Raw genomic sequence first — 18633 nt, forward strand, 5'->3', positions numbered from 1 at the left:
ATGGGAATGTAGTCTGATGTGAAATGCTCAGAGCCAAATACGAGGATCTTCTGGTGCAACTTTCTTAATGCCTGAGGTCCAGTAAAGGTATAGGTTCCATGAGACAGCTGAGACAATTCCCCCATGCTCTCTTACTCAGTTTCCAACTGAGTAGTCCCGTGTCCTTTGGCTGCGCTTGGTTCTTGTGATAGTTTGACTGCATGGTAGACAAAGTCTGCTTGACAACCCAATAAAAAGCGCTTTTGTGATTAAGTTGTTACCTCTCTGGTTTAGCAAGTTGGAATGATTTACTGTGTGGTCAGAGGAGTACCAAAAGAATAGATCAGACTTTAACTGTGCACCTTAAGAGTTTCAGCTCATTGCTGAGGACAGTTGACCTGTAACCGCTGTGTTAAGTAACACTATCATGCTCATAGTGTGGTGACTGTTGCTTTTCTGATGCATCACCTCTGCTACGGCTGGAATATTTAAGGTTTGCTTTAGTCCTTAGACAACCAGGGAGAGTTGAGTTTTGAAATTGTCTTGAGGAAACACTTGTTTTCTACTATGATCAGTTTTTGTAAATACATTGGAAAGGATTTACTCACATCTATATCAGAAAGAAAACCAAATTTGTCTTTAAAGTGCAGGATACCCTGTCTCTCTATGTTACTCATCAGGGTAGAAAGAGCTAAAGTTGGACTAAGAACCAACTTAATTTTCAAGTGACTTTTAGAGAGCTGGTGATTGACCTCTGTATTTGGAAGTACCGGTTTGAGGTCATTGGTCTCCAGGCATTGTGGGGAACTCTCAACTTCTTTCTGAAATGAGTGGTTCTCTGTACTTTGCCCTTCCTGCTCTTTTGCTGCTGCATTAGGACGGTACAGAAGATTGGAAAAAGAGAATACTGGACATTATATTTGTGTTTTTGTCTGAAGAATTTATCTTTTGAGATGGGCTAATCTGTGATTGGACCTAGTTTTTCAAACTCATGGGATTCTGCCAATTACAAAACACAGGTCCAGAATTACTTAAATAGCAAAATAATGAGATTATTTAAATAGAGAAATAATAATGAAGTTTATGGTTGCTGAAAATAAGTCACAAAATGGAACACTTCCATTTGGTGCAAGATCCATGGTTTCTAATATTATCTGCCTTAATGTGAATGTAGGAAGGTGTCCAAATGAAAGAGGATTGAGTCTTTTCTTGAACATCTGATAATGGTATATAAAATTCTTTGTATGTAACCCAGTATGAAGTGCCTCTTATGATGATTAACTCCAGAGAGATATATCAAAATAAAACTGATGGTTTTCGGCTTCTGGTTTGGTACAGAGAATGCAACTGAGGAGTCAGCTTTGCTTTGATATAAGAAATCAATTGGCCTTTGAAATAGCACTTGGTTTTGGTCCCCACTTCCCTGGCAGCTGCTATTGTTAACCAGACAAGTTTTTGCATAGAGAGTTTACTCTGAAACTCAGGATTGCTTCTTGTATTCAGAAATGTATATGCCACACTTTGCCAAAGCAGATTAAACAGTTATTCTTCCCTCAAATATTATTGTCTTAAAAGTGCCTTATGAGCATTGACAGTTTCAAGACTGAGGAACTCCTACCCCTCTATTGACTCATGTCGTATCTACATTCACCATGCTGATATTCTGCTGGAGGACAAAAATGCCTTTATACCGTTTAAATGCCCTATGAACAGAGAGCACTGTAGTACTCATACTGTTCTTGCTGCCCTGACCCTCCCTTAGGGTGATCCTGTTGCTTTCCTGAAGGTAGGCCCTAACGAAAATACATTGAGACAGATCTGTAGTCATGGTGCGTGATGCAGAATAGCAACTTAGCTGTTTTTACCTGAAACATGTATGTGTTCAAATAAAATTTCTGCAGATCTGAGCATTTTCCAAAATGGAAGTCTTTGGCATGTAGATGAAAATGGGCATTAAAAGATTGTAGATTTGTCTACTTAGAAGGAACTTCCGTTCTGCTGTAAGAGAAATTAATTCTTCCTCGATGCTTCTAAAGCCATTTATAGTTTAGGAAAGTAAAAGTAAATTTGGTTATAAATTCATTTGTTTGTTTGGAGGAAATGTTCTGGATCAAAGTATTCTTCATTCTTTCTGGGCTTAGCTCTTCCTGAAGTTAAAAACCTACTATTGTATCTAATGGTTATTTAGACCTTATTAAAGAGGAGATTTTTCGATAGGCATGGCTGTATTTTCTTAGCTGATTAGGAAAACTGAGGCACATGTATTGTACTGTTTCTCTTTTGACTCTAGAGGCTTGGAAAGTTTAGATATTTTTCAGAAACATATTGTCTGATATTTTGATTATGGTCCTGCACGTGTAGCTTAAAAGCTCGTGAAGTTTTGCAGATGGCTGCTTGTCCAAAATATGCAGCAGGAATATCAACTTTGATTAGGAGACAAGATAACAAAATAACAGCTTCCTAAGTTGATCGCATTTCTTCTGGCCAGGAGTGGCCAGCTTTCTGGCCAGCTTTCCTTTTTGCATCTGTTCATCTTTCCTACCCTAAAATGTACATGGTAGCTTGACTTGTTTGCCTTTCCAGGGATACCAGATCTCCTTCTGATCTCCTCCACTCTGCTCATGGACAATACCGGAGCTATTCTGCTACCTTGGCAGCCTTGTGCAAATCATGCAAGGGGCCATCATGCTTTATTGTGTTGTGAGTTGTTGTACTATGTAGAAACTATTATTGCAGTGATTACTATTTTAACTGCATAGTATGCTCTCCTGGAGCTGGCTGGGCTGCACTTGAACTCTCTTCTGGTAATATGCAGGAAAAAACCTTCCATTTGGATGAAATAGTGAATGAATTTTTACAGTGGTATAATATCAACTGATTTGTATCTGGTACTGTTAGTAGAAACAATTTGAGATGAAAGGACTCATCAAAACAGCTTGCATGGCTGTTCTGATGGCTGCAGAGGACAATGAAACTTGAGACTTCTTCCTTTGTTTAGTCCAAAAGGTCTCTTGAAACTTAACAAGGAAGAAAAAAAAAGGCTCTATCATACTTCAGAAATATTTTTAAACAGGTCCGACTGCTACTCTAAGACATTTCAGAAAGGAGAGGTTTTCAAGTCATTTAATAGTGAGCCCGGGGGTGAGCAGAGGGACCAATCAGGAGCCGGCAGCTCTCGTGAGCGAGGCTGATGTGCAGCTGACGCGGCGTGGGACGCTGCCAGAAGCAACGGCGGGAGATTTAAACGGCCCCTAGGGAGCGCGGCGCACAGGACGGGCAAACAGGGCGTGGCGTGGCAGAAGGCTGTGGCGCAGTGGTTTGCGCAGCAGAAGGTTGAGCAGGAGGGACACCACAGCCCGCTTGTAGGTCTACAGCTCAGGCAAGTGCTTTGGTCTCGGGTGAAATGGTGGGCACTCGCCTCAGAGCTGAAACCACTGTTCGTTCAGCGAAAGTCCACCCAGACGGGTCTGGTAAGAAAGGACACACCAGTACAGGCCGTGGGTTGCGGCAACTGCCCAAACCCCTCTCCTCACGGTAAGGTACCTGCACGAGGTGTGCACAGGTTGATGACCTGTCACGTCAGGTGGCTGAACTGCAGGAAACGGTTGAGAGGCTGCGCAGTATTAGAGGAGCTGAGGCAGAGATAGGCAGGTGGCTTCAGAATCACGTTCCTGTGGCAGACACCGCCGAGAATGAGGCATCGTGGACCCTGGTGACTCACAGGAGCAGGATTCCCCATCAGCCTGCACCCTCCACCATCACAATCAGAAACAGATACGAAGCCTTAACGACTGAGGATACCCATGAGCAAGGTCTGCAAAGTCCCCCACAAGGGGAAACTGGACCAGCAACATACAGCGGCCATCGTAAAAAGAAACGACGAGTGCTCGTGGTGGGTGACTCTCTGTTGAAGGATACTGAGGCACCCATCTGCCGACCTGACAGGGAGTCACGAGAGGCGTGCTGCCTCCCAGGAGCCAAGGTCCGAGACATTGCTGACAGTGTGCCACAACTCATCAGGAAAACAGACTACTATCCTCTATTACTATTTCATGTAGGCATGAGCGACACTGAGAGCCGCCACCTGGGTAAAATCAAGGAAGATTTTCGAGCCCTGGGGGAGCAAGTGAAAAACTTTGGCACCCAAGTGATCTTCTCTTCCATTTTGCCAGTTCGAGGGAAGGGAGCAGCCAGAAACAGGCGCATAATGTGTATCAACTCCTGGCTACATGGCTGGTGCCACTGTGAGGGGTTTGGCTTTATGACAATGGGGTGTTCTTCAATGACGGCAACATGCTAGGGAGGGATGGAATCCACCTGTCTAAAATGGGCAAGGGAATCTTCAGCAGTAGGCTGGCTAACTTGGTGAGGCGGGCTTTAAACTAAAGGATTTGGGGGGTGGGATCCATGGCAAAAACGCTCACACCAGCACGTCCAACGGGGGAGTAAGTCAGGCCAAGCAGTGTGGTGCTAAAGGTTTCTTAGCTGTCTCCCAAGAGGTGAAACAGAAGAGTAATTGCCTCAAGTGTATGTATACAAATGCACGCAGCCTAGGTAACAAACAGGAGGAGCTGGAGCTCCGTGCCCACTCAGAAGGGTACGACATCATAGGAGTAACTGAAACACGGTGGGACACCTCAGATGGCTGGGGGATCGCAATGGACAGTTACAAGCTCTTTCGTAAGGACAGCAGGGTAGAAGATGTGGAGGAGTTGCACTCTACATTAAGGAACACCTTGAATGTATCAAAGTCAACTATGGTGATTGCGACTGCTCTATCGAATGCCTCTGGGTTAAAGTCAAAGGGGTCGTCTCCAAGCAGGACCTCACAGTGGGCATCTGCTATCGACCTCCTAACCACGACGACGATGCTGACGAAGCAATACTTGGGGCACTAAAGCAAGCTTCTGGCCAACAGAACCTGGTCCTGATGGGTGACTTGAACTACCCAGACATCTGCTGGAAGAACAACACGGCAGCTGGCATGTCATCCACCAGTTCCTGGAGTGCATAGAGGACTGTTTCCTGATGCAAACGTTAGATGTGCCAGCCAGGAATGAGGCGCTGCTGGACTTGCTGTTCACAAACCGAGAAAGCCTGCTTTGTAATATCTCTGTTAGTGACAGCCTTGGCTGCAGTGACCACAATGTTGTGGAGTTCGGGATCCTGCTGAGTGTGCTGAAGGTCAGCTCTAAGACAAGGGTTCTGGATTTTAGAAGAGCAAACTCCAGTGCACTCAGGGCTCAGCTGGGAGGGATTCGATGGGAAGCTTCCATGGAAGACAAAGGAGCTGGTGAGAGCTGGGGGTTCTTCAAGAACTCTGTATTAGAAGCACAAAGCCAACTTATCCCCTACAAAGGAAAGGGAAGTAGGCGGAGCAAGAGGCCCCCATGGCTCAACCATGACCTCCTGGGTCTACTCAAATCCAAAAGGGAAGCACACCAGAAATGGAGCAGTGGAGGATTATCCGCTGAGAACTACAAGGGCATAGCCAGAGAGTGCAGAGGTGCAATTAGAAAAGCAAAAGCCCAGCTTGAGTTGAAGCTGGCTGTAGATGTCTTGCGTTGCAGAATTCCGATGCCTGCAGACCCGTCAGTATATTCACAGCATGCTCGTGTACCTTCTCAGGCAAGCAGATGAATATTTCAGGGGGAGATGAGAGGAAGTTTGGAGGCCATTGTCTTAAAGTCTATGAAGTTCATTCCTCTGCTATAAGAGGATCTTAAGACTGATAATTGAGTTTCTGAGTTCTTGTTAGACGTCCTGTTACTAGTGGTTATTGGCAGAACAAGACCTAGCTGCAGGTTTTTTTGGCTTCCCGGATTTAAACAGATGCAGTTTCCTGTTAGACAAGCTCTCGTATTGCAGAGCTACCATCTGCCATTTCGTGTGAGTTGTCCTCAGGAGTGACCCAGATGTTGAATATGCCACAGATTGAATTTGTCCATCAATTATATGATGGCATTTTGAAAGCAATTGCAAGGCATTTTAAAAAGAGGTGAAAGTGTATATACTCATTACTGTTAGTGCTGTAACATTTCCTGAGGTCCAGAAGTGTGTTTTTTGGGGTTTGGGTGTCTTCTGTTGTGTAATGTGGGGGATGGGTTTGGTGTTACTTACTAAAGCAATTGAATAGAGTGCTGATAATAGCTGAGCATTTTTAATTAGCATTTACCTACTATGTGTGTGGTTCAGTTCTTGAGTAGTTTTAACAGGACAACTCTTCTTTTTTTCCATAGTGCTTTTTGGTTTGTCCTGACACAAATGCATAGGCATCTTCCTGCTGTTCGGCATGTTCCAGACCTGTCTTTGCCATTTGCAAAGGCTAATAATCTATAGTGTTTGTTTTCACCACAAAACTGGCTCGGTGGTCTCTCAGCCTCTCTGGTGTCAGCTCAGGAGAGCCTAACCTGTTGTGGTTTGTCTGGTAGTCTCTGATGTGTCTTTTCCAACTATTTGTCCAGGCTGTTCTATCACGTAAGTTTATTGTACCTGCACTATCTTGCCAACAAGGAGATCAAAAATCTACTGCCCTTTGCATGAAATGCTATCTCTTTTCCTCCTCAGAGGAGGAACACTGTTGTACCCATCATTAAGGTTTTGCTTCCTTAGCTGTCACTTGAAAAGTTAGATTGGAGGTACTAGCTGCGTAAGAAGATAAAAGCTACATGCAACCTATTACAGTTGATACTGCATTTGCTTCATTGCATGTTGTTTGAAATAAAAGGAAGAGGGACATCTAGACTGGTCAGACAAATGTGTGGCAGTCAAAGCACAACTGTTTGCATCACATTGGTATGTGGGTAATACTGTAGGTACAAGTCTTCCTTACTTGTTTTTGCTGTTACATTAGGGTCAAAGATGTTTCTATCAGAGCATTAGTTGATTCCTAGACTTTACTGTTTGTATTTCCAACAAAATGATGGCTTAAAGTCACTGGCCCGTCTAAAAACCTGGTGTTCCCTTTGAAGTCCCTTTGCACTAACGCGAGCAGGGGAACAGAGAGGAGGAGCTGGATGTCTGTGTGCAGTCTGCACTTTAATCTACAAGTGTTTTGATTAATAGAAATAATAGATACCTGCTACAGAGAGCTCAGCTGGATTTTTATTGGCCTGTTTTTAAAGGAAACAACGCACAAGCCTTGTATTGTCATTCCTTCCTGAAAACTTTTGAATCCTCTGTTCATATTCAAATAAATTTGTCAGAGATGTAAATGTCTCCAGGCATTAAGTTCCTAATCACTTAGCATTAGGTGAGGAGGAGGTCAAAACAGAACATTCAACTCTTGCCCTTTGTCCATTGGTGTGCAAGTAGCTGGGAACTAGTCTGGGTCTTAGCTATGGTCTGCGCAGCTAAACAGGTAACAGTCACTGAAGGATCCTGAGACTCATTGGATTTATTGTAAAGAGGTAAGACACATCTGTAGGAGCAGCTTTTTTTAGTTCTGCTTTTGGTGCGTACTGGCATACTTGTGTTAAGGTTTACCTCTGTAGCGTAGGGGTTTACTGTGCAGCAAACAGTATCCTCAGTTCTCTGTGTACCAGGAAAGCATCACTGCATCCTTGTTTGCCTGCATGACACCTGGAAGTTGAGGAGCTAAGGGAAGTTGCTTGGATTTTTGTGTCAGGTTGGTACAGAGCTGGGAACAGAGTCATCTTTTCTACCACAGCTTGCAATCCCTTGATGCCTGGCTGAACGAGCATGGTCAAGCGAGCTGGTCTTTTCTGACCAGCTTCATTCAGAACCCCCTCATACAACGGACTTACACAGATATAGGACTTTATATACTGTTTTGCTACCTCATCATTATGACCTCAGTTGCCACAGAGAATCAGTAACTTCTGTGGTTTTAATCCAAACAGTGTCTTCTGTATCTATTTTCACTTAAAGATGTTGCCCTGGATGTGCTGATTTAGAAAGCTAAAAAGTTGTGACTAAGGAACTTGAGAACTGCCATGGTGGACAGAGTCTAGTTTGTGGTTTCCTTCTGATAATGCCTAGTACTATGTGCATTAGACAAATGGGTCTAAAATCTTAATAATTATTGATTAGTCTGTGTTTAAAGATGAGGTTACTTAGTTGTTGCTTCCTAATGTTATCTAGAGCATAGTAGTTCTTATGTGCAGTGTCTTGATGCATATAGCCCATGGGTTATTGTTTAAAAAAAAAAAAGCCAAAACCACAGGTGGGATTTATAAATATGTGCAGTAAATAGAAGTGGAAAAATACATCCCTGCAAGCATCCAGTTGTGCTCAAATCCTGTCAAGCTTTGACAGGATTACAGAAGTCACCTTCATTAAATATTTGTTTTATCTGTGAATTTAGTAAGCGTTCCCTCTTACCAGTTTCAAATTTGCCTTTGCCAGTCTCCTGCTTTACTGATATGAACATAGGAAACCACAACTGCTTTGTGAATTGTGTGGCAGTAAATTCTGTTTCAAGTTAATGTTGCATAGCAGTAAGAAGGCAGGAAGAATAGAAGCAGAGCTTTCAAAAGAAGCATATGTACTTGAGGAGGCCCATGACAATTTAAAAGAAAATGTACCTGTATGTGTTTCTAGTCTACTTTTTATAAGCTCCACTGTTTAGAATTCATGAGAATAAAAAATGTGTTCACTTCAGTGCAAAGTTTTATCTCCTTTTCCAGAAAAAAAAACCCTAATTTAATCATTTTAGAAAATAGGTTTTGTGTGATCTGCTTTGAATCATTTGTCTTTACTATCAAATAAAAGGGTAAGTTTAGCTGCTGTTTTATTTTTCCCTTTCTGAAAGTGCTTAGGCAGAGAAAACGTCATCCTGAAAGCTAGAAGGATAGGTGACTTGTTGCTTCATCTGCTGGCCAGAGAGCTGGGAGTCCTGGGGATTCTTCAATCAGACAAAAGTTCAGAATTCATTCCTTTTGAGCTTTCACAGAATTAATTGGAGTAGAAGCTACAGGTAGACAGGACTTCATTCACAAGCCAGAGAAGTAGGTCAGGAATGTATTGATTTACCTCAAATATTTTTCCCCCCAGGACTGTTTTGAGAAAGGGGAGAAGAAGAAAAATCTTATTATAAGCTATTTCAAGAATAAAATTTGTTTACCTAACTTGTGCAAATTTATCTAGGTCTGGAGAGTATGGAGAAATTAAATGCTCTCAGATAAATGCATAAGAGAGAGCACCATGAAACTTTACTTTTCTGAGATAAAAGCAATTGTCATTCCATCCTATCCTTTTTCTCCTCCTGGGAACTTCTACAAAAATTTCATATAAATAAAAATGTTTTTCGGTTAATTTAATCTGAATTGTAGGCAGTCTAAAACATGTATTTTGATGGTAAATTCAACATTCTCAATGTGTCAGACTTGTGTACTCACAGTGCATAACTGTCATAGAGATTGGCAGAGGAAGAAAGTGCAGTTTTGGCAACTAGGTAAGGGGCTTTTTGTACCCAGCGAGGCATGGGGAGACGGTTTGGATTTCAACATAGGCAGAAAGCATCCTGACCACATGCTTACGTGATCAACAATGAAACAACAAAATATTGACAAGTAGTTGCTGTATTTTGAGCCGTGTAACCTAGGGGTTATCTGTTTAAAAACAAAACTGCAATTCAGCAACACTGTAGGGATCTGGATATACACAGATAATACAAGAGGAAGTTTATTCTAGGACCTGTCTCCTTCAAAGCTTCATAGCATCTGATTTCCCCATAGCCTGCACCCTTTCCCATAGTTCAGTCTCACCATCCCAGTAGCTCCTCAGCTTCAGATTTGTGTAAGTCCTCTGAGGTTCAGACTGTATAAAGTAAAAGATGGTATTATCTTTATCTTTCAGAGTTAATTGTTCATTGAAATGAACAAGGCTTTCTTAGGAAACAAAATATGACACAACACAGGTTTTTTTTTTTTTGTTTTGAGGGTTCTGTTTTTGTTTTGGTGGTGGGGTTTTTTTTGGCGTTTATTGTGTGGGTTTTCTCATGTGGGGTTTTTTTAAGGTTTTGTGCCCCAGGATGTAATGTAATTCTGTAAATTGAAAAATTAAAGCAAAACTTTTAGCATTTATGCTCTGCAGTCTCTGAGGAGCATATATAGCAATATATAGTGCAGCATATCCTAGGGCTTCAGAAGTGTAAAAAAGTGAGATTTCATCTGTACTATGTAGAAGTTTTTAATGTTGGTATTGTCAGATTAGCACCACATTTAAATGTGTAGCTACAGCCCATAAAGCTTGGAATTTCAGACATTGTTTCTATTATCCTTTGAATAGAAACAGCTAAAGAATGGATCTGGAATCCTGCAGGAATTTGACATCTGAGCGAAAAATAAGTGTTTAGCTCTCTTACTTTTCTTTCTTCCTTTGTGAGCTATGGCTAGGATGTCTTTCTGTTTTGTATAATTCTAAAGAAGCACTGCCTCCTCATTTAATTCTTTTTTTATTTCTGTGCACTAGCAAAATACCATTTTTCCACTCTTTCTGATACTTTCACAAGTGAAGTCGGTCAGTCTTTTGATTTCACTAACTTGATGCCTTCAGCTAAATAATGTTAAAACAAACCTATTTCTACACTATGTTTTATCACTGAAATTGCCATCCTTACTGAAGAAGTATGGTACCCCTGAGGCACTGCATCTTGGCTAACATGCCTTCAGATATTTACTCACCGTTCTAGTATTGATTCTTCCTTTTCCCCAAATTGTACATCACAGCACGTGAAATGTTTTGGTGCTGTTCATTAAATGAAGTGAGCATGTCATGGGAGAAATTAGAGTAAAAATAACAATAATTAAAGATTAATATGTGGCAGGATAGTTGCACAAAACTAATGTTTTAATTATCAAAGCTAATAGACTGAATTTGACATGGAGTATGACAGTGTGACAATGCCTATAACTTGTTGCAGTTTTGTCTTAATGGAACAAGCAGGTCTGACTTCCATTTTGGGGAGCAGAGAGTTGAAGGAAAGGGTGGGCATAGTGTCAAATCATAATGACTTAGTGATTTTCTTCAGCAAACTAATCAATCTCAGTAACATTTTTAAATCTCATTTTCTAGAGTATCTGTTGCTAGCATCATCTTTCATCTAACCTACAGTGAGCAAGGCTGCTGGGGTATTTTACTGGCTGCTCAAAAAAAGCTAACTGGAAGACCAGAAGGAATGAATTCTGGTCTTCATAGGTAAGACCAGAATTTACAGTGTTGGTCTATAGATTTATGTGAACAGTGGCAAGAACCCCACCATATCTTCTGCTGTTCTAATAATATAAATCTGAAGTGTTTCTCTGTGTGCTCATTTTGGAGAAATCCGTAAAGTGGGCTCCAGGCTCAGTTTAACATTTGAATATGATGTACTTTCACAATGTGGCATTTTTCAAGTGGGAAGCTTGTAAGATATGTCTGTAAGTAGATATGAATAATTTACCGAAGGCTAATAAATTGACCTGTGCTCCCTAGTGCCTATTTGCATGCTCTTAACAGTGGTGCTTAGCAGGTAGCTCACACCTTTTTCATTAAAGTATAAGCTTTCTTGCATTTACCGCATAGTAAGAGCATGTGTGAGGTAGTTACTGTTGATGTGTGCTAAATTCATGTCCTCTCTTATTTTGCAGTAACGTGCATATCTCTTTGTATTACAAGGCCTAACTACTTTTAATAACCATTTAATTAACCTCATGGCAGACAGAAGATTTTAAGTGTTCTTTTTTTTCAGAGGTTGGAAATAATTATTTATGAAAAAATAATTGGTGTGCTGTAACTGTGCATGCATAAAGCAAGCTGTATATACTGGCCAGTCTAAGTAACTGCAAGTACATATCGCAGTCAGTGACAGACAAAAAAATAAGTGATTGCAGCTGCCCAGCATGTTTTCCTTGATGCTCTAAGAGTTTATGGTTCTATCAACCTTATACATAAGGCTTATCTGGATTCATGTTGAACATGAATTAATCATCCCTCCTGGAGTTGTCAGACGAACCCAGCTGCCTCTGCAGCACATATTCTCTGCACTCAAATATTTCTGCATCTCCCAATGCATCCAGTATTATCCTTTTGTTTGGCTATTGGAGATTTATCAATAGGTCTTTGTGTGCATAAATACACCTCACGGTTCCTTGATCAACATGTTATCCCTAGTTTAATGATGAAGCAGCTGAGGTATTCTGATCAGTGTTTTCAAAGATTATAAAACAGTTTTCAACAAATCACTATTTATCCTTTTCTTTCTCATCTATAGGTTCTGTATGTCTCTGGATTTATAGATGCATGATGGGCATTGTTTTCTGAACAATGTATGTTTTCCTCCTATAAAAGGAGTAGGTTTTGATGTTCTGCAGTAGTTAAGGAATTTTTGAGTGATCAAATCTTCATAGCTTTCATTTTTTAGTAGGTTCAGAGAAACATTTTAGTTTGCATTTGTCTCCCCAGAAGTTAGGAGAGTGTCAAAAATAGTGCATAAGGCGAAAAGAGTGAGATCAGCCACTGAAAATATTTATGATGAAGGAACCTCTTGACTTCACACCTTAATATTGGTGATATGGGAAGTGTCTGCCTGAACCTCAAGGCCTTGGACTGCCATTTTGGGAGGCAAGGAGTTAGTTGGGGATGGAAAGACTGGAGTTTGTATTCTTTCTGCTCTGTTACCCATTGCTATCTTCATGGATCTGACACTCTGTTTATCTGACAGTGCACTCAGTACTGCTTTGCCAGGAAAAATTGCACAAAACAAGCCCAGTGCATCAGCATTTTCATTATGTATTAAGCTGAGCCTCCCTTCACATGGTCGCATCCCCTTTTTAATCTGGGATTCCATGTCCCTGTCCCAGTCCAGCCTGTTTGTGGTGTCTGTTGCTGGTCTCCCTGAGCTTCTGTTTCTGTGGTTTGAGTGTTTTTTGTGTGGCTGAGTGTTAAGACCTGCAGAACTTTTGGAAGAGGTGTTGGTTGGGGGTTAGGCAATACACTGATTTAGCGTTAGTAGTTTGTCACAGACTGAGGTGATGGCTGCGTTCAAGTTGGATTTCCTCCCAGAGATGATGGTGGACCATTGCTCCTTGAATGCTAGCCCCGTGTAAGTATTTTGTCCTCACGTCTGAGTTTATAACTAAAGTCGTAGTTGGAATTGCTGTCTCTGAAGCCTCTGCTGTCTGATGAACTCGCCTTGGGGAGGGGGGGATGGGGATGGGAAGAGAGATAGGAGGCTCTGCAGTTTGTTTTCTTGAAGAAATCCTAGTGGGCATTTACAATTGATGTTGGATTCTGGATGGGGCAAAAATGATGTGATAATTTTGGGGATGACGGCTAAGGAGGAATAAAGCTATTTGGCAGTACTGTTTATAGTATGCTACAGGTACTGATATTATACAATCAGTTAACGAAGTTGTTGAGAGAACAGTTTCTGTTCTTCTCTATTAATGGCTCCAGACTAAACCTTTTAATTAGGAAAGAGAGTGTCTTGAGGTCATGTTAAGAGTTGCCCAGTTACAGAAGCCATGCTATGGTCTTGAAGCTGCCCATGGCGTAGACGGCAGGGCTGAAAATTATTATTGGGAGAGAGTTAATGATTTCCAGTTGTTCTCAATTGGAGTGAAAGGAGGTATTGGAGTATATTGGAGTATGAAAAGAGGTAATTTACCTCTTTGCAAAAGGTGTTGTTTGCCTTGGATATTTGGAGAGGTGCTGACCCTTTCTGAGTGGAAGGTAGAGAGGGGTGAAAGGATTTATGATGATTCCCTTCCCTTCTAGTAAGCAGCTTTATTGTTTCTGAAGTCTGCTCATGCAGTTATAAAACTATGAGGTTTCCCAGCATCAGTTTTCCCTTAGGCTCTGAACAGCAGCGTATTGAAGGGAAAAATTAACTACACGACGCCTGGTTTGGAATTTTTCATTTTTGCTTTTAATTCTATTCAGGGGAGAGTATGATTACAGGTGGACAGTGAGAGGAACACTATTTACTGTAATGTGCAGTTGATAAGCCATTCAAAAACTATCTTTAAAGGAAAAAAGCAGAGGTGAAGAGAGCTGACGATTCTCGAAGGCGGCCACCTATATTCTTCAACAAAGAGTTTGGGGGCAGGGGGAATCATTGTATACTTATTATTCCACTCCGCTTGTCCTTTCTAGATTATGCAGGTGTTGATTAGTATGTTAAAATTGCTGACCATTATAGCTACAGTAGGATGTCATTACAGTCGGTCTTCCACAGAGATGGGTCTTGTGGTATACCAGGCTCTGACTACTGATGATATGACCTCACATTGCGCTTGGCAAACAATGAGGAATCAATGCAGAAAACAGTGTATGACTGTCACCTAGCTGGGTGGAGTATAACAGTTTTTTTAATAGGCTGTAAATTGTTCATATGGCTAGATTCAATGCCTTGAAGGCTGTTGAAGATTCCCATACCCAAAACTTCTGTGTTGTTATAGCCTAAGAAGTTACTTTTTTTTTTATGTTAACACCCTACCATTACTCAGCTTGATTCAGTCTGTGACTAACTAGATTGTCCAATCCTAACCTGTTCATGTACAACCTAAACCTGCTTGTTTGCCAAATATTGTTGAAAGCTCCCTAGTTTCACAAAGAGCTATTGCCTTGCAGACCTTTAATGAAACTTCTCACCTGTTCAGTTGTACCTGTTTCTCTGTTTTAAGGTGGATCTTCACCCTGGGAAACAGTTCCAGATAGTTACATTGGAAAACAACGGAAAAAAAAAACATTCCTCATTTTCACTGGTTACTGATAACTTCAGTAGTCTGTGGGTAGACTGAGTTTAGGTTCCTTCCTGTTCTGGTTTCTTGTTCTGAAAAATTTTACATTGTTGAGCTGGTGATATTTTTCAGTTAGCTCAACAGATTTGTGTTCTGAGTCTCAGATGAATCTCAGCTGACGACATTATAGCAAAAAATGTTAAGAGAAGATTTAAACAGCTGTGTAGAGAATGCTTGGTTTCCAAGTACACAGCTTGCCAATGAATGTGAATGATGTTTCTGAATTGTATGCAGGACTGGGAAGGTGCAAGAGTCTCCCTTTACATGTATATTTTAATCATATACATTTATATATGTGTAGAAATATGTGTCTTTTATCTTGCTGTAAGCATGCTTTTCCTAGCTGCAATAGCATCTAGAAGCTATGGAAAGATACAACCAGAAATTCCTTCTTGTTTTTCATAGCTCAAAGAAAATGAATGGCACACTGGATCACCCAGATCAACCTGATCTAGATGCTATCAAGATGTTTGTGGGTCAGGTCCCACGGAGCTGGTGTGAGAAGGATCTAAGAGAACTTTTTGAACAGTATGGTGCTGTCTATGAAATCAATGTCTTGAGGGACAGGAGCCAAAACCCTCCTCAAAGCAAAGGTGAGAACTTCTGTGCTTCTCACGTGAGACTTGGGGTCTTCAGCCTGTTTCACATAGTTACAGTCTTAGCTGTTTGCGGATTCAGATACCCCTGTGTGTTGGAGCTCTGTGTGACCAGCTGTGCATGCAAGCCCAGGCTTTATAGTCTGTCTTTAAGTGTATGTGTCTAATTACACTTGGACTGTGATCCAGTCATTAGCTGAGATAGGAAAATAATAATTTTTTTCAGAGCTCAGAAGTAATGGGGATGCTTGAAGAATATGGATTATAATTGCAAAGCAATTGCAAATTGCAATCAAATTAATGTTGTGTTGTTCCAGAGCATCGTTGTGATGCTGTGGTATGACCAAAATGTTGCTGGAAATGCCACAGTTTCACATAAAATAAAACATGGAGGTCTTAGTCATTTGTGTACATCAAATCCTAACTAAATGCACTACCTGGATTTGCACTTCAGTTATATGCAAGATCTCATTTCCTGGGAAACTAGGTAGGTTTTTAGCACTGGCACGTAATTGTTGAGTTTGATAGTGGAAGTAGCCAAAAATTCTCTGGCAGATGTATCTATATGTTTGGTTTAATGGTGTATTGGTGATGTTGGGTAAGTTCTGAATGTATCCTATTTTTATTACATTTAGAAATCTTTCTTAAGCAGTCACAATCAGTAGTACCTACCTATTTCAGTGTCTAACCTCTTATACTTGTCGTATGTTTTGCATTCGAAAGATAGAAGTGCAGGACTTGCAATTTCTGTACATCAAGATTCATAGTGTTCTTTCTCAGCATTTTGTTTCAATTGCAGGGTGCTGTTTTGTTACATTTTATACCCGTAAAGCCGCACTAGAAGCACAGAATGCTCTTCACAACATGAAGATCCTCCCAGGGGTAAGAGAAGAGCCATACTTTCTTTCTTTGCAACTCGTATGTTTCTGAGCTCTGGCACCACTGATATACAAACATACATTATCTTGCCCTCCAATCATGTTTTAAAAGACCTGTTCAAAAGAGCAGTGTCATGAGATTTGTATGATAACAGATCTTAAGGGAATTTTGGAATATTTGGGGGAGTAATATGGTAGTGAAGTGCATGGGCATGGCTCCTATACTAATTTCTGAGGAGGAATGGTGGCCTGTCATTAGGAAAGCTTTTCTTTCTTCTAGAAATTTATGTATTGTCTCATATGCTCTTTTGTAGAAGCAATTTAGGCTACCATTTCTTTCTTACACAATTCTTATGGGGTCTATTTAATACAGTATAATGTGAATGTCTCTAGGATTAAATAATCTTTTTACATTTCAGATGCACCATCCTATCCAGATGAAACCAGCTGATAGTGAAAAGAGTAATGGTAAGCTGTACTAAAGTCTGAGTTTGGTGGCATCATCTGTGTTAATAGGGAACCTCGAGGATTTTCCTTTGTTGAACAGCTTCTGATGAAGTCGTCTTTAATTGGAGACCTGTTTGTTTGTGGTTTTGCTTTTTGTTTGTTGGTTTTTTTTTTAAGAAAAGTGGGGTGGGGGTAGAGCAGGAAGAAAAAGGTGTGTTTTCAGTGTAGTAGGTAGCATAAGTGATGTCTCTAAAATTCCATTACTCAGTATCTCCCACTGCTGCTGCTTGTGGTAGAACCATGTTGTCAGTTAGGGAAACATCCAGTCAGTTCTTCTTTGTACTAAGGTGGTTTAAATCTTTGTTGGTTACATGGACAGTGGGATTGAGTGCACCTCAGCAAGTTTGTGGATGGCACCAAGCTGAGCGCTGTGATTGATGCTCTAGAGGGAAAGGATGCCATCCAGTGGCACCTGGACAGACTAGAGAGGCGGGCCTGTGTGAGCCTCATGAAGTTCAACAAGGCCAAGTGCAAGGTCCTGTGCCTGGGTCGGGGCAATTCCAAACATGGATATAGGCTGGGTGATAAGTGGATTGAGAGCAGCCCTATGGAGAAGGACTTGGGGCTATTGGTGGATGAAGAACTGAATATAAGCCAGCAATGTGTATTTGCAGCCCAGAAAGCCAGTTGTATCTTGGTCTGCATCAAAAGAAGGGCTAACAGGTCAAGGGAGTTGATTCTGCCCTTCTGTGCTCTGGTGAGACCCCACCTGCAGTACTGTGTTCAGCTCTGGGGCCCCCCGGATAAGACAGACATGGAGTGGGTCCAGAGGAGGTCCATGAAGATGATGGATCAGCTGGAGCACCTCCCCTGTGAGCACAGGCTGAGAGAGTTGAGGTTATTTAGCTTGGAGAAGAGAAGGATCTGGGGAGACTGTAATCAGCCTTCTAGTACTTAAAGGGGGCATGCAGGAAAGATGGGGAGGGGTTCTATATCAGGAAGTATAGTGATAGGATGAGGGCTAACTGTTCTAAACTGAAAGAGGGTAGGTTTAGATTACATATTAGGAAGAAATTCTTTACTGTGAGAGTGGTGAGACACTGGAACAGGTTGCCCTGAGAGGTTGTAAATGTTCCCTCCCTGGAAGCATTCAAGGCCAGGTTGGATGGGGCTTTGAGCAATCTGATGTAGTAGAAGGTATCCCTGCCTATGGCACAGGCTTGGAATTAGATGATCTTTAAGGTTCTTTCCAACCCAAACCATTCTATGATTCTGTGAAATCTAGAAATGCTTTTTCAAGTGCTTGACCAATTTGAAGCAAGGCCTGTTGCAGCTAGGCTGGGAGTCAAAACATCTTGTATGCCATGGTTTAGCCCCAGTCAGCAACTAAGAACCACACAGCCACTTGCTCACACTCCCCGGTGGGATGGGGGAAAGAATCTGAAGGGTAAGAGTGAGAAAACTTGTGGGTTGAGATGAAGACAGTTTAACAGGTAAAAGCCACACATGCAAGCAAAGCAAAACAAGGCATTCATTCACTCCTTCCCGTAGGCAGGCAGGTGTTCAGCCGTCTCCAGGAAAGCAGGGCTATATCACACATAATGGCTCCTTGGGAAGGCAGATGCCAAACTCCAAACGTCCCCCCCTTCCTTTTGTCTTCCCCCAGCTCTATATGCTAAGCATGACATCGTATGGTGTGGGATATCCCCTTGGGTCAGTTGGGGTCAGCTGTGCCAGCTGTGTCCCCTCCTAACTCTTTGTGCACCTAGCAAAGCAAGGGAAGCTGAAAAAGTCTTTGACTAGTGTAAGCCCTACTTAGCAACAACTAAAACCTTTCTGCATTATCAACGCTGTTTCTAGCACAAATCCAAAACAGCCCCACACTAGCTACAGTGAAGAAAATTACCTCTATCCCAGACAAAACCAGGACATTGTAGTATACACAGTTCACAACCGTTCAGCAGAGAGAAAACTGACTATTTCTGCACG

The 18633-nt window shown here is 41.6% G+C and overlaps 1 protein-coding gene across 19 annotated transcripts in view; it reads left to right on the top strand.

Moving 5' to 3' along the window:
- The window catches only part of CELF1 (CUGBP Elav-like family member 1), a 67514-nt gene that overhangs the window by 18256 nt on the left and 30625 nt on the right, over positions 1–18633 (top strand). For all 19 annotated transcript variants that reach the window (XM_075105360.1, XM_075105357.1, XM_075105376.1 and 16 more), the window contains 3 exons: positions 15129–15316; positions 16119–16201; positions 16617–16665. In XM_075105360.1, the coding sequence (XP_074961461.1) occupies positions 15139–15316; positions 16119–16201; positions 16617–16665 (310 nt within the window). In that variant the 5' untranslated portion in view covers positions 15129–15138. The remainder of the gene's footprint in view (positions 1–15128; positions 15317–16118; positions 16202–16616; positions 16666–18633) is intronic.

This window comes from Phalacrocorax aristotelis, chromosome 10, assembly GCF_949628215.1.
Source record: "Phalacrocorax aristotelis chromosome 10, bGulAri2.1, whole genome shotgun sequence".
NCBI lineage: Eukaryota > Metazoa > Chordata > Aves > Suliformes > Phalacrocoracidae > Phalacrocorax > Phalacrocorax aristotelis.